Source organism: Hyperolius riggenbachi, chromosome 12, assembly GCF_040937935.1.
Source record: "Hyperolius riggenbachi isolate aHypRig1 chromosome 12, aHypRig1.pri, whole genome shotgun sequence".
Classification (NCBI taxonomy): Eukaryota; Metazoa; Chordata; class Amphibia; order Anura; family Hyperoliidae; genus Hyperolius; species Hyperolius riggenbachi.
Genome location: NC_090657.1, coordinates 91,745,474 through 91,772,380, shown reverse-complemented (window position 1 = coordinate 91,772,380; position 26,907 = coordinate 91,745,474). Strand labels below are relative to the sequence as shown.

Genomic DNA, 26,907 nt, shown 5'->3' with positions numbered 1-26,907 from the left:
CAATAACAGGAATCTTGATAAATATAGGTACTTTGACGTCAGCAGACAAAGTCCCAGTTTACTCAGTTACTTAAAGGGATACTGTAGGGGGTCGGGGGAAAATGAGTTTAACTTACCCGGGGCTTCTAACGGTCCCCCGCAGACATCCTATGCCCGCGCAGCCACTCACCAATGCTCCGGCCCCGCCTCCGGTTCACTTCTAGAATTTCAGACTTTAAAGTCTGAAAACCACTGTGCCTGCATTTCTGTGTCCTTGTTCCCGCTGATGTCACCAGGAGTGTACTGCGCAGACACAGACCATACTAGGCCTGTGTATTACGCTCCTGGTGACATCAGCGTGATCGAGGGCACAGCAACGCAGGCGCAGTGGTTTTCAGACTTTAAAGTCTGAAATTCCAGAAGTGAACAGGAGGCGGGGCCGGAGCATTGGAGAGTGGCTGTGCGGGCACAGGATGTCTGCGGGGGACCATTAGAAGCCACGGGTAAGTTCAACTCATTTTCCCCTGACCCCCCCTACAGTATCCCTTTAAGTTCCAGGATATTTCATTTACAGCTAAAATCTTTAGAGGCTGTGAAGCAGCAAAATGTCATATGTCACATATTCAGATCTTGCCCTAAGTTGCTTGTTAACCAGGATTTACGGTATGTTGCATTCATAGTTTGGGGCGGTTATGCAGGAAGACCCAATCTCAGCACTTTTTTGTTTAGTCTTGAATGAAGTGGGAAAGGTTTTTATTTCTTTATTTATTTTTTAAACGCCTGTGTTCCTGTTGTGGAAGTTCACCTTACTTCCTGTAACAGTAAAAGAGATTCTAAACCTTCCTCACTCTGTCCAAAATGCATAAAAAATGTTTTACTGACAAATTCTTTGACAACAGATTTGAAGCCGACGGAGAGGATATTGACCAGACAGCAGATCAGCTAAGAATGGGCCATCCCTATCATCTTTCTGTTGATTGCAGTTCACATCAGGGCCGTTTCTGTGCGCTTTTCACAGCACACTGCCCTGTGCAATCAGCAAGGTATTAATTTTCCCCTATAACTAAATGTAGCTGGTTCACATCTATGCGCTGCGCTGAGCAGCATTACAAAAACGTAGGGTTGCATGCATTTCTGTGCATTGAGCTGTAAAGCGAACATCAATGCAAGTGAATGGGTGCGCTTTTTTAGCGCATAGAAGCGCGTACAAGCGCATAGAAGCGCATGTGTTTTATACCCCTATTTGGGAAAAAAATATATTTACATAGAAAAACAAAGTTTTATTGACAACTGCTACTGCTACAATAAGCAAGACGTGCTTTAAAGAAGCGCAGCGCAATGCACAGAAACGTGCACTAAAGTGCACGCGTTTTTTACCACACGCTTTCACACGTTTTTCAGCGCAGCACATGTGAACGAGGCCTAATTTTTAGGATTTGCCATGTTAGACTGTTTGTTGTACTAGGCTGGAATTTATTTATTACCCTGTAAACCCTGTGGTGGCTGGAAAGTACAATGGTTAAGGGCTCTGCCTCTGACACAGGCGACCTGGGTTCAAATCTCGGCTCTGCCTGCTCAGTAAGCCAGCACCTATTCAGTAAGAGACCTTGGGCAAGTCTCCCTAACACTGCTACTGCCTATAGAGCGCGTCCTAGTGGCTGCAGCTCTGGCACTTTGAGTCCACCAGGAGAAAAGCGCGATATAAATGTTCTGTGTTTGTTTGTTTGTTTGTAAACGTCCTGGAACAGGTCAGGGTGCGCATACTGATGATTTAATTCAAAGCGCAGCGACTAAATGGGTCTCAACTGGAAGTCAATGTGTTTTGCTTTATCAATAGTTTAACCGCTTGAAGACCGTAGGCTTACACCACCCTAGTGACCAGGCTATTTTTTTTTTACAATTTAGGCCACTGCAGCTTTAAGGCCTTGCTGCAGGGCTGTACATCTCAGCACACAAGTGATTCCCCCCTTTCTGCTCACCTACAGAAAGCTTTCTGTTGGTGGGCTCTGATCTCTGCCGGCATGTTTATTTATTTTTTTATTTATATGTTTGGTTTTTTTGAATAAATATTTTTTTTTTTTTTTTTTTATACCCGGCCCTCCCTCCCTCCCCTCACCAGCCAATCACCGTGATCGGCTGTCATAGGCATCAGCGTATGACAGCCGATAGCTCCTGTGCCTCCCCAGGGGAACATCCGAGTGACACGGCTGTCCCAAGTACAGCACTGCCTTAGAATCAGATCACAGCGCTGTACATTGTAAATAGATGGGGGTTTCGCCTTCTAACAGTCTCCTAGCGGTGATCGCCGCTGGGAGACTGATGACGAAGCGGAGCATGGCAAGCTAATATTTGTAGGAATCATTCAAAAGACCAGAGCTTAATATAAAACTATACACATTTAATTTAAATTCTTATTGCATGATTAGGAAAAAGTTACATAGCAAGATATTTACCTACATAGTTTTACAAGTAACAGATTTTTCTGCTCTGTAGTCAGTAAAATGACCATGCAGTTACACCATTTGACATTTAGCTGCATGTAAATGAACCTGATGATGTTTTATATTACCAGTTTATATAATATCATAGGTTGCTTGATTTCCCCTCCAACCACCTTCCAAGCCAACGGTGGATGAGTAGGTTGTGAAGAGATCTGCACAAAGAAGCAACTTTATTAAAAAACACCCAACATATCACTGAGCTATCAGGTTTCCCTGACAACACTGATCACATGACCAACATAAGACATACATGATAAAGGGATCAGTACCAGGACAGGCCCATATAGAAGATGCCTTATTTTAAAGCTCTTCTCTGAACTACCATACATCCCCCCCCCCCCCCCCCCACACACCACCACCACATAAATAAACAATGCCAACATTATAACGTAGTGAGTTTAGATGTAATAATATGCTTATAATTCTGGCTTGCATACAAATTTCAAGAAAATTGTAGGACGCTTGGAATGGCGAATTAAAGGGAACCTGCAGTGAGAGAGCTATGATGGCTGACATATTTATATAATTTTAAACATTTCACATTGCCTGGCTGTCCTGCTGACCCTCTGCCTCTCCTACTTGTAGCCACAGACCTGACCAAGCATGCAGACACTGGCATAAATATGGGAGAGCAGCTGCCACGATTGTGGGGGCGGCAGGGAGGAGGGCCTGGACTTCTTCCTTCCTCCTCCTCCACCAGGCCCCCTCCTCCAAGCTCTACCACTAAGACCTGCAGATCAGTGTGGCAGCTGTGACTGAACTTACCTATTCCCCCATTGGGTCTCTGCGGTGCTCCCATTGCAGCCAATAGGTGTCACTGTCTACCCTGCCTTCCTATCGATCTGACACACATGGTGTGACGTGCAGAGAAATCCAGACTGAAAGGAAGGCAGAGAGTAGAGAGGGCAGTGACATCAAGTGGCTGCAGTGGGAGTGCCTGAGAGACCTGATGGGAATAGGTAAACTCTGTCACTGCCACCATGCTGATCTGTAAGTATGAGTGGCAGGGCCAAGGGAGATGAGGAGGGCCCCCGACCAAGGAAGGAAGATGTCTTGGCTCCTCCTTCCCACTGGGCACAGGGGTAAGGGGGGGGCGGGTTGTAGGAAGGGGGCCAAGACTTTTGCAGGGTCGGCTCCTTCAGGCATAGTTATACCCCTGCATGCAGATTAGGTGCTTCTGACTAAAATATGACAAGATTAGCAGCATGCTTGTTTCCGGTGTGTGACTCCACTGATGACAGTAAGATCAGCAGGACTGCCAGGCAACTGATATAGTTTAAAAGGAAATAAATATGGCAGCCCCAATATCACTCTTAGTTTAGGTTCCTTTTAAATGAACCTCCCACCATAATTTATTGGCCCAGTTCCAGGCTGCGTACCATTTCCATGCAAGACAGAATTATTTGCATCTCACTGACCATCTGTAGTAGTGAGTAAAAACAAAGAATGGATACTTATAGCACAACATAAATATGACCTATACATTTCTATACCTGGACCACCAGTTCCCAACCAATAGTAATGAGATCTAAGTGCTCTTCTGGCCATATTGTTGCTCTTGGAATCTCCCAGCAGTCATTCTATATCTCAGACTATACATGACATTGAGCATTTTAATTATGTCCAATAGATAATCGTCACTGATCGTCTTCACCATCAACAAAATCATCAGAATCGCTATCATCATCAAGGTCATAAACATCATCATCATTGCCACTAACGTCCAGATCATTCTCCTCGGTGTACTGAATGTAATCAAAGTTCTCTATCCAGCAAGGTACACTCTTCCATTGTTTGATGGATTGTGTTCCTTCAGGAGTTTGCAATACAAAGCTCTTGTTCCTGACGCTGATGGTTGGAAGGGCCACTGATTTGTATATCATTATGAAACCCCACTGCAGCTGCAAGGAAGAAGATATCATGTTACTGGAGGGTATACAACGGTGTACAACCGCTTTCATAGAAAATATTTTAATAATTCAAGCTGGTGTTTCTTAACCACTTTCAATTTCAGCCTAAACAAACATACTGTCATTAAGTTACATTAGATATGTTAATTAAAATAGATAGGTAATATAATATCTTACCCACCCTGTTTTAAAAGAACAGGCAAATGTTTGATTTCATGATGGCTGCCATCTTTTTGGTTGAAAGGAGGTGACGGGGAGCATGAGACACAGTTCCAACTGTCCTGTGTTCTGATCACCCCTCCCAGTTGCTAGGCAACGTGAATAACAACATAGGAAATCCCATCATGCTTTGCACAGCATCAGGGGAAAAAAGCCCGCACAGTTTTCTTTGATGGGTGGAGCTTAGCTAAAAATGAAGCTAAAAATGATCTTTTCGTAAGAAAAACAAAGTTCTGATGCTGTGAAACTTTTAAAGAAACACCAAGCCTTTTCAGTTCTGCTGAGTAGATTTTTAGTCCGGAGGTTCACTTTAAGGACTGCAGTCTTAAAACCCCTTAAAGGGGAACTGTAGTAAGAGGTATACGGAGGCTGCAATATTTATTTCCTTTTAATCATAACAGTTGCCTGGCAGCCCTGCTGGCCTATTTCTCTGCAGTAGTATCTGAATAACACCAGAAACAAGCATGCAGCTAATCTTGTCAGATCTGACTTTAAAGTCTGAATCACCTGATCTGCTGCATGCTTGTTCAGGGGCTATGGCTAATAGTATTAGAGGCAGAGGATCAGCAGGGCTGCCAGGCAACTGGTATTGCTTAAAAGGAAATAAACATGGCAGCCTCCATACACCTCTCTCTTCAGTTTCCCTTTAAGGACCAGACTTTTTTTTTTCCATTCAGACCACTGCAGCTTTAACGGTTTATTGCTCGGTCATACAATCTACCACCAAAATGAATTTTACCTCCTTTTCTTGTCACTAATGCAGCTTTCTTTTGGTGCTATTTGATTGCTGCTGTGATTTTTAGTTTTTATTATATTCATCAAAAAAGAAATGAATTTTTCAAATACGGTAATGTAAAATTTACATATACATTTTTGTCCAAATTTATTGTGCTACATGTCTTTGATAAAAAAAAAATCCAATAAGTGTATATTTATTGGTTTGTGTAAAAGTTATAGTGTTTACAAACTATGGTGCAAAAAGTTAATTTTCACTTTTTGAAGCATCTCTGACTTTTCTGAGCACCTGTCATGTTTCATGAGGTGCTAGAATTCCAGGATAGTATAAATACCCCCCAAATAACCCCATTTTGGAAATAAGACATCCCAAAGTATTCACTAAGAGGCATGGTGAGTTCATAGAAGATTGTATTTTTTGTCACAAGTTAGCGGAAAATGACACTTTGTGACAAAAAATAAAATTAAAAAAAAGTTTCCATTTCTGCTAACTTGTGACAAAAAAAAATGAAATCTGCCACAAACTCACCATGCCCCTCTCTGAATACTTTGGGGTGTCTACTTTCCAAAATGGGGTCATTTGTGGGGTGTGTTACTGTCCTGGCATTTTGAAGGGTGCTAAATTGTAAGCACCCCTGTAAAGCCTAAAGGTGCTCATAGGACTTTGAGCCCCTTAGCGCACCTAGGCTGCAAAAAAGTGTCACACATGTGGTGTCGCCGTACTCAGGAGAAATAGTATAATGTGTTTTGGGGTGTATTTTTACACATACCCATGCTGGGTGGGAGAAATATCTCTGTAAATTAGATTTTTTTGATTTTTTTACACAGATATTTCTCCCACCCAGCATGGGTATGTGTAAAAATACACCCCAAAACACATTATACTACTTCTCTTGAGTACGGCGATACCACATGTGACACTATTTTGCAGCCTAGGTGCGCTAAGGGGCCCAACGTCCTATGAGTACCTTTAGGATTTCACAGGTCATTTTCAGGCATTTAGTTTCTAGACTACTCCTCACGCTTTAGGGCCCCTTAAATGCCAGGGTAGTATAGGAACCCCACAAGTGACCCCATTTTAGAAAGAAGACACCCCAAGGTATTCCATTAGGTGTGTGGTGAGTTCAAAGAAGATTGTATTTTTTGTCACAAGTTAGTGGAAAATGACACTTTGTGGGGAAAAAAAACAATAAAAATCAATTTCTGCTAACTTGTGAATGTGCACAAACTGTGCATGGAATAATTATATAATCTTACCTTACAAAACCTGCATCTAATCATTCTCCCAGGGACCCAGTCCACCATCTTCTTTTGGAGATCAATAGGAGGTCCAAATTCTTCATAGTAAACTCTGATAAGTGATAATAAAATGAGGTATTAAGCCACAGCAAATACAATACAAAGTTAAGCTTTGCAAATACAGTAGCCTGAAGTTAAAGAAATATGGATGCTGCCAGAGAGCGGCACACAAAGAGTCCCTCCTTCTTCCTCCTGATTTTTGAGCTAGGGCACTGTAAAGGTAGGTCATTCATGATACAACCAAACAATTCAATCTTTAATTATTCGATAAAACAATCTACTGTACAGGAAAGTAAAAAAAAAAAAAAAACGTTTCAATCAGAAAAATCTGATCCACTATTTTGAAAATTCTGATACATTTTTCAGAAAATTGAATAGTATATGATATATTGAAATGATTTTTCAAATTGTACGATCGAATATTGATCACATTTTATAAATAAAAAAAAGCTACAAGTTTAAAGAGAGCCCGAGGTGAGCTAATACAATAAAAAAAAATCTAGGCTACCTGATCCAGAGGACTGAGCAGATCAGGTAGCCGCCAAAACCGCTGCTCCCAGCTGTTCCTGTGGCCGCACTGGCCAACTTTCACTTTCGTGACCTCTGGGTCATGACGCTGGAAGGAGAGATTGATTCTCTCTCACAGCGTGCAGGGAGGCAGGGGAAGGGCAGGGGGCGCAGCCGGGGGGAGAGAGAGCTCTGGAAACCCTGAAGGAGCACCCTCTCAAATGTTTACCCTCAAGATAGCAACAAATATTGTTGCTAATCTCGGGGGGGGGGGGGGGGGGGGTGAAGCGCGGTGGGGGCCAAAGAGCGGCACACAGAGGCATGTCATGAGGCAGAGGACATAGACAGAGGCAGTTCGTGGGGGGTAGACGGGACACAGAGGCTCTGCCTCATGACACGCCTCTGTGTGCCGCTCTCTGGGGGGGGGTTGAAGCGCGGTGGGGGCCAGAGAGCGGCACACAAAGGCATGTCATGAGGCAGAGGATCAACCTCTGACATTGCAAGGTGAGGGGGGGGTCCCTGTCACTACCTAACCTGGGGGGCGCCGCCTGTCACTCACTACCTAACCTGGGGGTCCCTGTCACTCACTACCTAACCTGGGGGGTCCCTGTCACTCACTACCTAACCTGGGGTCCCTGTCACTCACTACCTAACCTGGGGGTCGCCTGTCACTCACAACCTAAACTGGGGGTTGCCTGTCACTCATTACCTAACCTGGGGGGTCCCTGTCACTCACTACCTAACCTGGGGGTCGCCTGTCACTCACTACCTAATCTGGGGGTCGCCTGTCACTCACTACCTAACCTGGGGGTCCCTGTCACTCACTACCTAACCTGGGGGGTCCCTGTCACTCCCTACCTAACCTGGGGGGTCCCTGTCACTTACTACCTAACCTGGGGGGTCCCTGTCACTCACTACCTAACCTGGGGGTCCCTGTCACTCACTACCTAACCTGGGGGGTCCCTGTCACTCCCTACCTAACCTGGGGGGTCCCTGTCACTTACTACCTAACCTGGGGGGTCCCTGTCACTCACTACCTAACCTGGGGGTCCCTGTCACTCACTACCTAACCTGGGGTCCCTGTCACGCACTACCTAACCTGGGGTCCCTGTCACGCACTACCTAACCTGGGGGTCCCTGTCACTCACTACCTAACCTGGGGGTCGCCTGTCACTCACTACCTAACCTGGGGGTCGCCTGTCACTCACTACCTAACCTGGGGGTCGCCTGTCACTCACTACCTAAACTGGGAGACTCCTGGCGCTACCTTAAAGGGATACTTAAGTCAAAAATAAAAAATGATTTTTACTCACCTGGGGCATCCCTCAGCCCCCTGAAGCTGTATGGTGCCCTCGCAGCCTCGCTCCGATCCTCCTGTCCCCGCCGGCGGCTACTTCCGGGTTTCGGCGACAGCCGCCGACAGGCTGGGAACGCGAGTGATTCTCCGCGTTCCCAGCCGCTATATCACCCTCTACGCTGCTATAGCAAATAACATATACGCTATAGCAGCATAGAGGGTGATATAGCGGCTGGGAATGCGGAGAATCACTTGCGTTCCCAGCCTGTCAGCGGCTGTCGCCGAACCCGAAAATAGCTGCTGGCGGGGACAGGAGGATCGTAGCAAGGTTGCGAGGGCACCATACAGCTTCAGGGGGCTGAGGGATGCCCCAGGCGTGTAAAAATAATTTTTTATTTTTGACTTAAGTATCCCTTTAACTAGGGGGCACCTGTCACTACCTAAACTATCCAGGCCTGCCAGCCCAGCATCACCAGCAGCCAACCAGCCCAGAATCACTGTCAAAAAGGCCACAGCATCACCACTAGTCAGGCCAGCATTTACTTCAACCAGCTAAGCACAGCCCAGCATCACCGGCAGCCAACCCAGCCACAGCATTTTCCACAGCATCACCGCCAGCCAACATGGCCACAGCATCACCGCCAGCCAACATGGCCAAAGCATCACCGCCAGCCAACCCGGCAACAGCATAACCGCCAGCCAGGCCTTTCAGCCCACACATCATCCCCAATCCAGCCAAAAACAGTATTGCCAGGCAGAGCAGCCAGTAGGGGAGAATTCAGAAGCCAGGTGAGAGGCATCTACCATATTAAGGGGGCATTCTGCCTAGTTATGTGAAATGCTGTCTATTTATGTGCCTCATGACTGCTGAATTTGTTTTGTTGGGGGCCTCATGATTGCTGAATTTGTCTTGTTGGGGGCCTCATGATTTGTTGGGAGCCTCAAGATTGCTGAATTTGTCTTGTTGGGGGGGCCTCATAATTACTGAATTTGTCTTGAAAGGGCCTCATGATTGCTGAATTTGTCTTGTTGGGGGTCACATGATTGCTAACTGCGAGACTATGGGAAAAGCTGAATCATCATCATATGAGACAATAGCATTAAAGTGGATCCGAGGTGAAGTTTTGATCTTTTCATAAAATGTGCCCCTTACATAAACTTCATAGGGCAATTAAAAAAGTACTTTATTTGTTATTAATCTAATGAAGCCCCCACCCCCTCAGCTCTACTTTTTTAGCTTTTTAAAACAGAAAATAAAACTGGGAGGTTCTAAAAAAAAATGAATACATTTTTCAGGAGTAGGATGGATTAAACTGTTTATCTTCACAGTTTATTTTCAACTTGAATATTCCATAATGTTCATGTATGAGTTAAAACGTTTGTACAGTATTTAGTTTAAATTGCTGTTGCCACTTTACGACAGATAAGTGACTTTTGGGTTGCAGTTTGGGCACTCGGCCTCCAAAAGGTTCGCCACCACTGTCATAATCTAATGTCCCACCAGTGTTGCCAACTCATCCCTTCATTTACTGACACATATGAATTATACATGTTTTGTGGCTAGGTAGATGCAGTTAAGGCACTGATTATGTACAAATACCCCAGAACCTGTATGCCTTAGATGTGTCAGTAATTAAAGGGATGAGTTGGCAACACTGTGTCCCACCATTGGTAAGTTCATGTAAATTTGTCTCCACCCGTGACCACACCCACATTCTGGTCCATAGCCGCACACAGTATGTACAGTATAGGCTGTTCTCTAGTGCCTGCACTGTGTGTGCTGATCTAACTCCAGTGTGTACTGTATAAGGTGTTACTCTGTGCCTTTACTGATTTAAACCAGCTGTATTGTATGCTGATCCCTGCTACTTTCAGTATGTACAGTATTAGCTGTAAAGCCTGGTACACACATACAATTTTGATTAGCCACTTTTAGCTCTGTTCATCAAATTAATTGTCTGTTGGCCCACTTACTGCTTGGGGGGGAGGGTAAAATTGGTCAGTGATTGACCAATCAAAATTGTATGTGCGTATACATCTTTGATCTATGCGCGCGCCCCACCTAGTGCCCACAGATGCCCCCGATCTCCAAGGACCCTAGGAACGCCCCTGCTTATTGTACAAAAGAGGTATCTCCCCCTCAAGCTCTTGTTTCAGGGGTTGTTGGCTAGAGGCATATCAGGTTCATTGCTAGTGGACATGTCCTATTGGTTACAGGAAGAGTGTTTCTAATTGGCATCAGAAGTGCTTGAAATTCAACTGTCTCCAAATCCTTGGGTTGCCCTTTTCCGCATAAATAGCTCCTACCTTAACTAAATATTACAACAATCTCCTGGCTCAACTTTGCAACGTAACTAAATCTATTATAGCTAAAGAGTGGAAATCTATCACTCTTAGGGCTTGATTCACTAAACTGTGATAACTCAAATATCACACCTTATCAAAGATATCACACCTTATGAAAAGATATCACACCTTATCAAAGATGTCACACCTTATCAAAGTTAACACGCCTTATCAGAGTAGCATAGCGAGCACTTCAAACTCGCAGGGGCTCAGGGCAGGACGAGTGCCATTGCCAATTAGCAGGCATAAGTTTGTAGCGCTCGCTATGCAACTCTGATAAGGCATGTTAACTTTGATAAGGTGTGATATCTGTGATAAGGTGTGATATCTTTTCATAAGGTGTGATCTTTGACAAGGTGTGATATTTGAGCTATCACTGTTTAGTGAATCAAGCCCTTAGTGTGGTGGCCTTAAAGAACAAGGTTCAGGAAATGTATTTGTTGGAAAAGATCACCCTCTCCCTTAGCAATAAACAGGACCAGTTTCTTAAGATCTGGACCCCCTGGTCGGAGTGGCGTCTTGCTCACTAGTGATTATGGGTATGGATTGGTGGCTCAATTTTGAGACTCTGTTTGATTCTAGCTCTGGGTCTTGTTTTTGCTCAGTTAGGACTGTCTTAGTATCATGTTTCAGGGTTTTGACTGTTATAATTGTTTTTTTTTTATAACCTGCACAGGCGCAGTACAGCCATGCTTGTACATGGACAGGAGCATGGCCGCAAACAAGAAGGATCCTGGACAGCAGCATTGGGATTGAGAACATCTGGAAAGTCTCTTACTTAGGTAAGTATCCATTATTTTACGGTTTGCTTTAAAGGGAAGGTCCAAGCAAAAAAAAAAAAAATGAGTTTCACTTTCCTGGGGCTTCTACCAGCCCCATGCAGCCATCCTGTGCCCTCGTAGTCACTCGCTGCTGCTCCAGTCTCCCGCTGGCAGCTTTCTGACCTCGGAGGTCAGGGCCGAATTGCGTACATTTTTACACATTCCCGCTAGTGCAGGAACATTAACACATACATTTTTACGCGTTAGTGGTGCAACGCATACATTTTTGTTCCTGCACTAGCTGGAATGCGTAAAAATGTATGCAATGTGGCCCTGACCTCCGAGGTCAGAAAGCTGCCAGCGGGGGACTGGAGCAGCAGTGAGTGACTACGAGGGCACAGGATGGCTACATGGGGCTGGTAGAAGCCCCAGGTAAGTGAAACTAATTTTTTTTTTTTTGCTTGGACCTTCCCTTTAAAGGGACCTTGAGCAGAGCTTTAAAATGAAAATCGGCACATACCTCAGGCTTCCTCCAGCCCCCCGTAGCCTGTGAAGTACCTCGGCATCCTCCAGATCCCGCTGGTGCTCCGTTAGCCTGGCGACTTTGGTCAAAAGACTGAAGTGTGCATTCGCAGGGGGCCTACGGCGACACGCTCATGATCGAGCCCGGTGCGCGGTTGGGACACACGCGCACTTGTGCATGACTTGGGCTGAAGTCGCCAGGCTAACAGGGCCACCAGCGGGACCACGGAGGGGACCTGGATTACGCAGAGGGACCTTGCGGGCTATGGGGGGGGCAGGAGGAAGCCCCAGGTAAGTGCCTATTTTCCCTAGGGCACTTAAGTATACTTATCTTTTAACAAAAAAATAAAATAAATAAATAATAAAAATACATTCCTAAAACAAGCAATTACACATGAGGTCTTTCCAAAACATAAACACTGAACTTACTTAAAGGTAGGGTTCACATTCACATAATGAGTGTCTTCAACAACACGAAAGTCACTGCCAACAGCAGCTGCAATGCCGCAGTTCCTGCAGTCAAACTGGACATCTTCTGGGAGGAACTTCTTTTCCATCTCCACCTTGGCTTGTTTAATCTGCCGTTCTGTTACAGATTCTGTTTGCAGTTTGTTAATCTGTGTCAGAAAATCAAGAATTTATCAATTGGCTGAGCATTACACACCTAGATTTATGAATAACAGAAACATAGCAGCTCCATAAATATGGTCCATTTGCCAGAAAAGGTCTATAGGCAACACATTTGCAAATACCCATCACAAAGAACTGGACAATAATTATTATTGGTTGTACACAAGGGCGTTTAAAGTACACCTTTTGCCAGACCAAACCTTTTTCAAATAAAGCATGAAGATGCTATTTTCAGCTTGTCACTGTAACGATCGGTGTCAGCACGCAGAGAGAATCTGATTATTGGTGATCTGCAGTATCACCAAGAATGCAGATATATACCTGATTATGGATGATCTGCAGAATCACCAATAATACAGATATAGTACTAACCTCTGGACACCTGTATATAATCGTGAGTGTTTGGTGTAACAGTATGACTTTGAGTAACGCACCTGATGAGCAGGTGATCTTAGGCAGTGTGGGAGACACTGCTATCAGAGAGCACAGAAACTTTCCAGCAGCCTGAGACTCTCCAAGGGGTGGAGTCAGGCTGAAGGTAGGAAGGGCCAGAGAGTGGGTGACACCTGAAGGTGGATGTCACTGACAGATCTAGAGACTATCTCTTAAGGGGAGAGATAGCTCTTGAGGTCGGGCAAGCCAGGTCGGTAACACACGGACAGACAAAGTACAAAGACAGAAAACTGATTCGGTATCCAAGGCAGGCAGGGTTTGGCAACGGAATATCAGATAAGCGTGGTACCGAATCAGAGAGCAGAGGAATAGTCAGGAAAGCAATAGGTCATAACAGATAACAAACAATGCGACCTTGGGTGTGAGGTCTGTGGTCTCTACACCCTGGAACTAGTCTGAAGTATAACAGAATGATAACACAGTTCCCTAGTCTTGGGTGTGAGGTCCGTGGTCTCTACACCCTGGAACTAGTCTGAGGTGTAACAGAATGATAACACAAGTTCCCTAGTCTTGGGTGTGAGGTCCGTGGTCTCTACACCCTGGAACTAGTCTGAAGTATAACAGAATGATAACACAAGTTCCCTAGTCTTGGGTGTGAGGTCCGTGGTCTCTACACCCTGGAACTAGTCTGAAGTATAACAGAATGATAACACAAGTTCCCTAGTCTTGGGTGTGAGGTCCGTGGTCTCTACACCCTTGAACTAGTCTGAAGTATAACAGAATGATAACAATAGAAGTAATCTGGCTCAGTGTGAATTCCCAGGTCCTCCTGGTTCAAACACACTGTTGGATCTGACTAAGGTCCGAATGCTTCCACGTAGTGTTCGCAACGGCAGACAACTCGTGAGTGGCCAGCAGTAACTATATATACAGCAGCGCTCTCCCGCGCCACCCCTAAGTGATGAACCAATGGTTACCCGCTCTGAGGTCAGCTGACCAACCTGGTCAGCTGATCCCTCCTTGGCCACCATAAAAGTTCTGCCTCTCAGCGCGCGCACGCGTATTCCTAAACCTATGTGAACTAACAGACTCAGCCACACCAGATGCACGTTGCTGCGTGCAAACCGCCGCGCTGGACGCAGAACCAGCCGCCTCGCGGTCCACACATGCGGCGGCTTTTCCGCGTTCCCTCAGATTACCAGACGCACGCTTCCGCGTGCAAAGCGCCGCGCTGGACGCGGAATCAGCCGCCTTGCTGTCAGTACACGCGGCGGCTTTTCCGCGTTCTCTCACAGTCAACCTGTGCTGGAACAACTAAAACCTTGTACACCCGGTACATTGCAGGTAGCCGGGGCCATCTGTGCCCAAAATCTGTGTACTGTGAGTGCGCGTCCTGTTCTGTTTCACTGGCAGAGTAGCAGAGTGCTTCCAGCCACGGGAGTGCAACGGTGGAGAGCGCATGGGCGGACTGGCCCCAACTAACAGGGCATCTACCAGACCATCCAGGACAATATGGGTGAAAGAGGCACCCTGGTGTGTATAAAATTCTTTAAAAAAATTAAAAATAAAAAACGAAAGAAAGGGAGGTAGCTTACCTCAAATAACAAAATCTTTGTAACAAGAAAATATTTTTATTATTAAGTACAGGCAATGCTTTTCACGGGTCTAAGTCTGCTTCTTCAGGCCAGTAACCGTGCCAAATGAAAAATCCGCATTAGCATAGGTGTGGCTCCCTGTGCTAATGAGTTTTTTTCATTTGGCACTGTTATAGGCCTGAGTAAGCGGGATTAGACCTGTGAAATACATTGCCTGTGCTTAATAATAAAAATCTTTTGTTGTTACAAAGATTTTGTTATTTGAGGTAAGCTACCTCCCTTTCTTTCATTTTTAAACAATTTTATACACACCAGGGTGCCTCTTTCACCCATAGTGTGTTTATATACCCCCCGACATATCCTTTTGGAGGGGTTCAGACAGACTACATGTGGTTCACACAACAGGGGCCAACAGTCGATTTTCCTAGAAGAGCGACCGTCACCAGGTCCGGGTGGACCACATCGAGTGGAGTCAGGTTTATGGTCTCCACCTGCTTCTTGCAGTCGCTTGCCCCTCTGCAACCCGCTTTTCTGAGTAGTTTTCATTATACCACTTATTGACCTTATACTAAAACGTATTACGCTATTGGGCTCCCATCCTTTTTGTGTTTCCTGTGTCTTTTCTCCAGGGTGTAGAGTCAGGGTGTTCCATACCACGGACCATCCAGGAGGACGGCAGCATGGGAGTGATCGGTGCGGAGGGCGCTGGAGGAAACGCCAGGTATGTATAAAACTTTTCCATCCTTACGTCTCAGGTACACTTTAAAATGAACCTCCGGACTAAAAATCTACTCAGCAGCACTGGAAAGGCTTGGTGTTTCTTTAACAGTTTCACAGCATCAGAACTTTGTTTTTCTTACCCAAGCCTCATTTTTAGCTACACAGAAGCTAAGCTCTGCCCCTTTAAAGAAATCTGCCCGGGCATTTTTCCCCTGATGCTGTGCAATGCATGATGGAATTTCTGATGTTGTTCTCGCTGCCAAGTAGGCACAGCTGGGAGGGGTGAACAGGACACAGGACAGTTGGAATTTTTCAGCCAAAAAGATGGCTGTCGCCGTGAAATCACAAACATTTGCCTGTTCTAAAACAAGGTGGGTAAGAGATTATATTACCTATCTATTTTAATTAACATAACTAATGTAACTTAATGACAGTATCAGTGGTGCTCATCCAATATTCGAGTATCCAAACTACCCAGATAATCCGAATTTTTTCCACTACCCGAACTTTGAATAGCAATTCGGATATTTTTAAAAACCGGATAGCACTATCTGAGCAAACTCGGATTTCCCATCTGAAATCCGGGCGGATAGTTTATTCAGATATCCAAGCAGAAGCCAAAATTACCTTCAATGGCAAAAATCCCTTTCGAAGAGAGAGAGAGAGAGAGAGAGAGAGAGAGAGAGAGAGAGATCTATGTTATTTACTGGCATCACCCCTAAGGGGGACTTTTTGCCTCAGTTTATGCATAACTTGTAATATGCCTTCTTTATAAATAAACACCCTTGAAACGAGAGAGAGAGAGAGAGAGAGAAAGAGAGAGAGAAAGAGAGAGAGAGGTCACTTCTGGGTTTTATATCCGGATATCCGAATCCGGCCGGATATCCAAGTTTACTCGAATACCAAAAAGTTCAGATTCGGATATCTGATTCGGATCTGGATATCTGGGTATCCAGATCCGAATTTAATTTGGATTTTGAAAAGGGGTATCCGAGCATATGGACAGTATGTTTGTTTAGGCTGAAGTTCCTCTTTAAGTCCCAATACCTGTGCGTTACAGACAGTAATTTTGCATGTGTACCTTTAAGGCATGGTGCACACTGCATCGAATCCAGCCAAAGCAGTGCCATATCTGTACTGTACAGACACACTGTACAACTTCAGGGACTGATAAAGGGTTCATTGCAACTTTTGAGCAGATGCATGCCATTTATAAAATGATTGGCAATACGTCTGCTCTTCAAAACACAAACATACCTGTAAGGATTATTTGAAGCAAAAATCACAATAGAGAAACAGACGCATTAATAACAGATTGTTGTGAACCAAGTTATAGAAAGCCATTGCTGGTTGTGTCCCATCCTTTTTTGTCCATCACTACAGGGCTGGATTTCTAGATAGTGCCATCAGTGACTTTATTCATCAGGAATGGATTTATGTTGAAGAGGGACGTTAGGAAAGAGGCTTTATTAAAGAGACTCTGTAACAAAATTTTCAGCCTTATTTCTTCTATCCTATAAGTTCCTATACTTGTTTTAATGTGGTCTGTCTTACTGCAGCCTTTCCTAGTCAGAGGCGTAGCTAGGGTTTTCAGCGCCCGGGGACAAAGACTATTAATGCACCCCCCAAAGTCAAGGTTGCGGCGCGCTGCGCCGCGCCAAGAAGGGGCGTGGTCACATAATAAATGTGGGCGTGGTTATGGGTGGAGCCAAATGTATATGGAGGTTAGCAGGCTCACGCTCACCCACCCTCCCTCAGTATGTACCTTCCAGCATGTTCCAAGACAAATTCAGCAATCATGAGCCCCCCCCATCAAGACAAATTCAGCAATCATGAGGCCCCCAACATAACCAACTCAGCAATCATGAGGCCCCCAACAAGACAAATTTAGCAATCATGAGGCCCCCAACAAGACAAATTCAGCAATCATGAGGCCCCCAACAAGACAAATTCAGCGATCTTGAGGCCCCCAACAAATCATGAGGCCCCCAACAAGACAAATTCAGTAACCATGAGGCCCCCAACAAGACAAATTCAGCAGTCATGAGTCACATAAATAGACAGCATTTCACATAAATAGGTAGAATGCCCCCTAAATATGGTAGACACCTCTCACCTGGCAGCAGTTCTCCAAAATACACTCAATCTGATGTGGTTCCCCAAAAATAGGTAGCCCCAGGTCTATAGTTGTCCCCAGAATAGGTGGCCAGCAGTATAGATGTCCCCAGAATAGGTGGCCAGCGGTATAGATGTCCCCAGAACAGGTAGCCAGGGGTAGAGATGTCCACAGAACAGGTAGCCAGGGGTATATGTGCCCAGTATATGTAGGCAGGGATATGTGTATCCAGTATATGTAGCCAGAGGTATATGTGCCCAGTATATGTAGCCAGGGGTATATATGCCCAGTATATGTAGCCAGGAGAATAATATGTGCCCAGTATATATAGTCAGGCGTATATGTGCCCAGTATATGTAGCCAGGGGTATATATGCCCAGTCCATGTAGCCAGGGGATATATATGCCCAGTATATGTAGCCAGGGGTATATATGCCCAGTATATGTAGCCAGGGGGTATATATGCCCAGTATATGTAGCCAGGGGGTATATATGCCCAGTATATGTAGCCAGGGGTATATATGCCCAGTATATGTAGCCAGGGGTATATATGCCCAGAGTAGGTAGCCAGGGGTATATATGCCCAGTATATGTAGCCAGGGGGTATATATGCCCAGTCCATGTAGCCAGGGGGTATATATGCCCAGTATATGTAGCCAGGGGTATATATGCCCAGTATATGTAGCCAGGGGGTATATATGCCCAGTATATGTAGCCAGGGGTATATATGCCCAGTATATGTAGCCAGGAGAATAATATGTGCCCAGTATATATAGTCAGGCGTATATGTGCCCAGTATATGTAGCCAGGGGTATATATGCCCAGTCCATGTAGCCAGGGGGTATATATGCCCAGTATATGTAGCCAGGGGTATATATGCCCAGTATATGTAGCCAGGGGGTATATATGCCCAGTATATGTAGCCAGGGGGTATATATGCCCAGTATATGTAGCCAGGGGTATATATGCCCAGTATATGTAGCCAGGGGTATATATGCCCAGAGTAGGTAGCCAGGGGTATATATGCCCAGTATATGTAGCCAGGGGGTATATATGCCCAGTCCATGTAGCCAGGGGGTATATGTGCCCAGTATATGTAGCCAGGGGTATATATGCCCAGTATATGTAGCCAGGGGTATATATGCCCAGTATATGTAGCCAGGGGGTATATATGCCCAGTATATGTAGCCAGGGGGTATATATGCCCAGTATATGTAGCCAGGGGTATATATGCCCAGTATATGTAGCCAGGGGTATATATGCCCAGTATATGTAGCCAGGGGGTATATATGCCCAGTCCATGTAGCCAGGGGGTATATATGCCCAGTATATGTAGCCAGGGGTATATATGCCCAGTATATGTAGCCAGGGGGTATATATGCCCAGTATATGTAGCCAGGGGGTATATATGCCCAGTATATGTAGCCAGGGGGTATATATGCCCAGTATATGTAGCCAGGGGTATATATGCCCAGTATATGTAGCCAGGGGTATATATGCCCAGAGTAGGTAGCCAGGGGTATATATGCTCAGTATATGTAGCCAGGGGGTATATATGCCCAGTCCATGTAGCCAGGGGGTATATATGCCCAGTATATGTAGCCAGGGGTATATATGCCCAGTATATGTAGCCAGGGGGTATATATGCCCAGTATATGTAGCCAGGGGTATATATGCCCAGTATATGTAGCCAGGGGGTATATATGCCCAGTATATGTAGCCAGGGGTATATATGCCCAGTATATGTAGCCAGGAGAATAATATGTGCCCAGTATATATAGTCAGGCGTATATGTGCCCAGTATATGTAGCCAGGGGTATATATGCCCAGTCCATGTAGCCAGGGGGTATATATGCCCAGTATATGTAGCCAGGGGTATATATGCCCAGTATATGTAGCCAGGGGGTATATATGCCCAGTATATGTAGCCAGGGGGTATATATGCCCAGTATATGTAGCCAGGGGTATATATGCCCAGTATATGTAGCCAGGGGTATATATGCCCAGAGTAGGTAGCCAGGGGTATATATGCCCAGTATATGTAGCCAGGGGGTATATATGCCCAGTCCATGTAGCCAGGGGGTATATATGCCCAGTATATGTAGCCAGGGGTATATATGCCCAGTATATGTAGCCAGGGGGTATATATGCCCAGTATATGTAGCCAGGGGTATATATGCCCAGTATATGTAGCCAGGAGAATAATATGTGCCCAGTATATATAGTCAGGCGTATATGTGCCCAGTATATGTAGCCAGGGGTATATATGCCCAGTCCATGTAGCCAGGGGGTATATATGCCCAGTATATGTAGCCAGGGGTATATATGCCCAGTATATGTAGCCAGGGGGTATATATGCCCAGTATATGTAGCCAGGGGGTATATATGCCCAGTATATGTAGCCAGGGGGTATATATGCCCAGTATATGTAGCCAGGGGTATTTATGCCCAGTATATGTAGCTAGGGGTATATATGCCCAGAGTAGGTAGCCAGGGGGTATATATGCCCAGTATATGTAGCCAGGGGTAAATATGCCCAGTATATGTAGCCAGGGGTATATATGCCCAGTATATGTAGCCAGGGGTATATATGCCCAGTATATGTAGCCAAGGGTATATATGCCCAGAGTAGGTAGCCAGGGGTATATATGCCCAGTATATGTAGCCAAGGGGTATATATGCCCAGTCCATGTAGCCAGGGGGTATATATGCCCAGTATATGTAGCCAGGGGTATATATGCCCAGTATATGTAGCCAGGGGTATATATGCCCAGTATATGTAGCCAGGGGTATATATGCCCAGAGTAGGTAGCCAGGGGTATATATGCCCAGTATATGTAGCCAGGGGGTATATATGCCCAGTCCATGTAGCCAGGGGGTATATATGCCCAGTATATGTAGCCAGGGGTATATATGCCCAGTATATGTAGCCAGGGGGTATATATGCCCAGTATATGTAGCCAGGGGTATATATGCCCAGTATATGTAGCCAGGGGGTATATATGCCCAGTCCATGTAGCCAGGGGTATATATGCCCAGTATATGTAGCCAAGGGGTATATATGCCCAGTCCATGTAGCCAGGGGGTATATATGCCCAGTATATGTAGCCAGGGGTATATATGCCCAGTATATGTAGCCAGGGGGTATATATGCCCAGTATATGTAGCCAGGGGTATATATGCCCAGTATATGTAGCCAGGGGGTATATATGCCCAGTATATGTAGCCAGGGGGTATATATGCCCAGTCCATGTAGCCAGGGGGTATATATGCCCAGTATATGTAGCCAGGGGTATATATGCCCAGTATATGTAGCCAGGGGTATATATGCCCAGTATATGTAGCCAGGGGTATATATGCCCAGTATATGTAGCCAGGGGTATATATGCCCAGAGTAGGTAGCCAGGGGTATATATGCCCAGTATATGTAGCCAGGGGGTATATATGCCCAGTCCATGTAGCCAGGGGGTATATATGCCCAGTCCATGTAGCCAGGGGGTATATATGCCCAGTATTTGTAGCCAGGGGTATATATGCCCAGTATATGTAGCCAGGGGTATATATGCCCAGTATATGTAGCCAGGGGTATATCTGCCCAGTATATGTAGCCAGGGGTATATATGCCCAGTATATGTAGCTAGGGGTATATATGCCCAGTAGATGTAGCCAGGGGTATATATGCCCAGTAGATGTAGCCAGGGGGTATATATGCCTAGTCCATGTAGCCAGGGGGTATATATGCCCAGTATATGTAGCCAGGGGGTATATATGCCCAGTATATGTAGCCAGGGGTATATATGCCCAGAGTAGGTAGCCAGGTGTCCCCCTCCCTGGCTCCCCAGCAGGAGGGGAGCAGCGCAGAGAAGAGGGAGAGCTGCTCTCCCTCCCTCGCTGTCCCCTCCATTAATGTCCGGGTGCTGGCAGCGGCGGGCGGAACTTACCTCCGTCACGTCGCAGCGCGGATGGATCTGCCGCTACTCTGGTCTAGTCCAGACCAGAGCAGCGGCTGCGGGACCCGAACTTCCGGCCGGCGCTGGAGCGAGACGGAGGTAAGTCCCGCCAGCTGCGCCAGACACCCGGACAATAACGGAGGGGACAGCGAGGGAGGGAGGGAGAGCCCTAAGGTGAGAGAAGGGGGGGAGATGGCCCCCTTCTCCACCGTCCGCATAGCTCTCCCTCTTCTCTGCGCTGCTCCCCTCCGCAGAGAAAAAAAAATCAGCTCAGCTGGGCGCCCTTAGGGACCCGGCGCCCGGGGGCACTTGACCTACCCCGACCCCCCCTAGCTCCGCGCCTGCTCTTTGCAGTTAACTTTACACAGTGTAAAGTTTACTGCAAAGAGCACTGTCTGCACTAAGGAGAATTGAATCATCTATTGATCTATAAGCAGGGCCGGTTCTAGATTTTTTGCTGACCGAGGCAAACGTGTGAGGATGTGCGCCCCTCGACATTTGGAATGATCGCACAGCAACCGACAATTTACTTTGCTTCATGGGCGTACTGCATCTCAAAATAATAACACGCTGGCTGGCTGGCTGCACGTCTGTGACAACCAAACTGCTCACCCTCCTCCATTTCTCCTCAGTCAGGACAGCAGTGCCACTTCCTCCCTTCTGCTGTGCAACTCAAATGAAACACTGCTGCTCTCCTGCCTCCCCCCTCCACACTTACTGTCAGACTCCTCACACAGCACAACAAGATGCTTTTCCCCAATAATGACCTCTTCACTTCACTCTCCCCTCCTCTCGCTTCTCCTCCTACTCTGACTGCATGCTGTGTGTGTAAACACAGTACAAAAATGCCTGTAATCTCTGAGCTTGATGCAAATGTTTCACCTTGCTTCATGAGAGAACCAACCCTGTGTATAAGTGGAATAGAGGTCCTTGGATGCAATAGGGACAGTTGATCTTGGGAAAGGCTTGTATTGATTCTTTCTTTTCGCATTCACTAGGCTCTGTTTCAGCTGGCTGAATCTGCTATTGTGTTAAAGGTACGTACACACCTTTGACTTATGTCACCTGTCGGGAATCGGGACCCAATCCCCTTGGGTGACATTGCTGGGCCGGCCAATACAGACTCATGCCAGCTTTGTAGCTGACAACGTGTTCTGTTGCTATGCGGGGGGCGGACGCACAATGGAACGGCGCATATGTGACATCACACGGTGGGCAAGGGGAGCAGCGTGCACAGAAGGAGTAGGCTGTCGCTCGACCAAGTTGATCCACCGGACAGATCGCTTATGGACTGATGGTCGAAGATACTGTACACAGGGGTGAGCCTGGGGTGCCTGGCACCTGGGTGCAAGATTTTCTCTGGCGCCTATAGGAGTGGTTAAATTTACCGTGCCCAACCACATAACCACACCCGTGTCCTGCCTAATCACACCCACACCTTCCACCTCTTTCCGCATGCATGTGATACCCCATTCCTACCCCTCTTCCATGGGCTTGCTCCTGGCTGGCTTTGGCTTCCTGCGAGTCTGCTAGTCTCTGGACTGACTCAGGCTGAGAGGCTCTGCGAGTGCGACGCAGTCACACACTGTGTATTTATGGCTGCCTGCGGCCACCCTACTCTCGCTCGCTGTTGTCGGCTCCTCCCCCCGCCAAGCCCAAGCTTGAGGTGGGCTGCCTGTATCTTTCCCGTTGCGCCGCGCAGCCTGCCAGTGTTGCCAACCTTTCACGTTATTTTTTTACTGACAAATACCTAAAAATTTACTGACAAAAGATTGTTTTTACTGACAAAATTTTCCCACTAAATGCACATAAGAGACAGCTTTTCCCCATTTAAATGCACATAACAAGAGACCGCTTTTCACCAGCAAATGCACATAACAAGAGACCGCTTTTCACCAGCAAATGCACATAACAAGAGACCGCTTTTCACCAGCAAATGCACATAACAAGAGACCGCTTTTCACCAGCAAATGCACATAATAAGAGACAGCTTTTCACCAGCAAATGCACATAATAAGACAGCTTTTCACCAGCAAATGCACATAATAAGACAGCTTTTCACCAGCAAATGCACATAATAAGACAGCTTTTCACCAGCAAATGCACATAATGAGACAGCTTTTCATCAGCAAATGCACATAATAAGAGATTTTCACCAGTAAATGCACATAATGACAAACAGACAGTGTCCCCAGGATAGGTAGCCAGGGGGTATATGCGCCCAGGATAGGTAGCCAGGGGGTATATGCGCCCAGGATAGGTAGCCAGGGGGTATATGCGCCCAGGATAGGTAGCCAGGGGGTATGTGCGCCCAGGATAGGTAGCCAGGGGGTATGTGCGCCCAGGATAGGTAGCCAGGGGGTATGTGCGCCCAGGATAGGTAGCCAGGGGGTATGTGCGCCCAGGATAGGTAGCCAGGGGGTATGTGCGCCCAGGATAGGTAGCCAGGGGGTATGTGCGCCCAGGATAGGTAGCCAGGGGGTATGTGCGCCCAGGATAGGTAGCCAGGGGGTATGTGCGCCCAGGATAGGTAGCCAGGGGGTATGTGCGCCCAGGATAGGTAGCCAGGGGGTATGTGTGCCCAGGATAGGTAGCCAGGGGGTATGTGCGCCCAGGATAGGTAGCCAGGGGGTATGTGCGCCCAGGATAGGTAGCCAGGGGGTATGTGCGCCCAGGATAGGTAGCCAGGGGGTATGTGCGCCCAGGATAGGTAGCCAGGGGGTATGTGCGCCCAGGATAGGTAGCCAGGGGGTATGTGCGCCCAGGATTGGTAGCCAGGGGGTATGTGCGACCAGGATAGGTAGCCAGGGGGTATATGCGACCAGGATTGGTAGCCAGGGGGTATATGCGACCAGGATAGGTAGCCAGGGGGTATATGCGACCAGGATAGGTAGCCAGGGGGTATATGCGACCAGGATAGGTAGCCAGGGGGTATATGCGCCCAGGATTGGTAGCCAGCGGGTATATGCGCCCAGGATTGGTAGCCAGCGGGTATATGCGACCAGGATAGGTAGCCAGGTGGTATCTGTGCCCAGGATAGGTAGTGAGTGACAGGAGCGCGCCCCGCCGCCGCTCCCTCCTCCGCTCCCCCCTCACCTTGCAGCAGCTTCAGTCAGACCTCAATCAGCGGGCGACCCGACCAGGAAAAGGGCGCCGGACGCACCCGCTCTATATGCGGAAGTGATGTCACTTCCGCATATCAGTGCGGCGTGCTAGGTCCTAGTGCCCGCCCGCCTGATCGAGGTCTGACGCGGCGGCGCCGGCAGCTAGAGGGAGGGAGGGAGCTTGAAGCTTCGGCCACAGGGGGAGAGCGGCGGCGGCCACAGGGGGAGAGCGGGGCCGGGCGGCGCCTCTCAGAGGCAGGCGCCTGGGTGCCTTGCACCCGCAGCACCCGCCCAGGCTCGGCCCTGACTGTACACATGCCTGACTATCGGCTGAGGTGGTCGTTATCGGCTGCCTCAGCCAACTTTAGCCACGCGTGTGTTAGCCATTTCTCCCACAAAAAAGACAGCTATTGTTTTTACACATTACTGTGTTATACTTCAAGCTGTTAAAGTGGATCTAAACTCTTGCACAGGACACCAGGAAAACATAACAGAAATGCACCCTGTATGTATTTAAAGAGTTTAGCCTGTGTAATTCCCCTTCATTTGTGTCTAATCACAAGTTGTAATTTGATCCTCCCCTGTGTCACATGACTGCCTATGGCAGATATGCAGATAAGTACATTTGAAAGCACAGGCTGGAAACAACATGTCTGCTTCCATGAATCAGAAAGTAGAAACAAGGCAGATTCATTTTAGTATTGGTATCAGCTGTAACAAAGAAATGTTTTTTGTTTAAAGGATATTATGCTGTTGTGCATCTTTTAGGCCTTGTTCACATTGCGTTCGGCTCGCGTGTCCGTCCGCGGTGGGCTTATTTTGAGGCGTTTTTTCTTTCCGATTCCCGGCGCTTGGGTGGACTTTTTTTTTTTGTTGTTGACCGGTTTCCGACACGATTTTCCCGAGCTTTTTGGTAATTCACTCCCTGATCCGGAAAAGAATAAATACAATGTATTTATTTTTAAAAACGAGAACGCAATTGCTCCACAAAGCGGTTTTGTGAGCGTTTTGCATTTTTTCTATACCTTCTATTGAAGCGGAATCGCCTCAAAAATGGCTAAAGCACCACTTATCTAAACGGATCGGAAACGAACCGCTTAGATATGAACTCTCTCATAGAGAATCGTGTAAGCGATTTCAGGGTGATTTTGAAAAATCGCCCGTGCTTAAAAAAAACAAAAAACGCCTGCAGTGTGAGCAAGCCCTTAGAGCAGAGAGGAGTTCTGAGTTCAGGTCCATTTTAATCATATAATTAATATCCAATTATATATCCTCTGATTCATTCAAGTAGGGTAAGCTAGCCAACTGGCTAAAGTGTACTTATAATTAAGAGTGGTAAAAATGGAACTCTTAATAGTAAAGGGTGAATGGATTGCTCAGTGAATCAAAGAAGTTGACACCTCCCCATTATACCAAGTCAATCAATTAAAAACGGTCACTTCCTTATTTGCTTTATTTATTTCAAGACAAAAAACAGAAGTCAATGATTTGGTACCGTACCGCATCCTGTCCCTTTATCAATGCAAACTGTGCTTGAATGCACAATCTGCCCGCCCCTCTGTATGATTTCAAACAAGTAAGTCTTGGATGCAATAACTTCTAATGCACTCACAGTGGTGTGCAGCGTTTGAGCAGCTGCTGCACAAATTAAAATGAGACTAATAATAGGACAAATAGTATCTGTGTACACCCAAGGAAGGGCAAGTGCACCCATAATACATATCTGCTTGCTCAATAAACTGTAAATGCAAGTTTGCAGTGTATGGAGTGCCTTTTACTAACGTGTGGATTGTCTGACTTGCAGGAGTGGTGTATATATATTATAACATTACTGGGGTTCAAGGTAACTCTGGTATCCATTTTGTGGGTGGAGTCTAGGGCGCTAGAACGTCTGTGCCTGTAGCCTCCTGTGATGTAAATCCAGGCCTGCCAATAGCACTTTATGAAGTTCCATCTTAAAGGACCACTATCGCGGAAAAAGTAGGTAGTTCAAATCTTACAGAACCGATCAGTTTTGAGCCAGTCCATCTCCTCATGGGGGATACTCTGGGTTTTCTTTATTTTCAAAAGCATTTTCAAGAAAACCCTGAGAATCCCCCATGAGGAGATGGACTGGCCCAAAACCTGACGGTTCTGCCATATTTTGACTGCCTACTTTTTCGCGATAGTGGTCCTTTAAAGTATCCTATCAATGGGTGGCATAAAAAAAGCATGATAACAAAATATTGTAATATGTGAAACATTCACCAAGAGCACTAAAAGTAGCTACTAGCTTCGCTCAGAAGGTAGAAGTTGGCATCAGTAAATCACTGACTGCTGGCTAA

At 46.5% G+C, this 26,907-nt stretch overlaps 1 protein-coding gene across 1 annotated transcript in view; it reads right to left on the bottom strand.

The window, feature by feature from the left end:
• Positions 1 to 2,822: 2,822 nt before the first annotated feature.
• DHX58 (DExH-box helicase 58) overlaps positions 2,823 to 26,907 on the bottom strand; it is an 89,476-nt gene continuing 65,391 nt past the window's right edge. The window contains exons 12-14 of the mRNA XM_068263056.1: positions 12,506 to 12,693; positions 6,602 to 6,695; positions 2,823 to 4,381 (exon numbers count right to left, since the gene is read on the bottom strand). Of these exons, the coding sequence (XP_068119157.1) occupies positions 4,118 to 4,381; positions 6,602 to 6,695; positions 12,506 to 12,693 (546 nt within the window). The 3' untranslated portion in view covers positions 2,823 to 4,117. The remainder of the gene's footprint in view (positions 4,382 to 6,601; positions 6,696 to 12,505; positions 12,694 to 26,907) is intronic.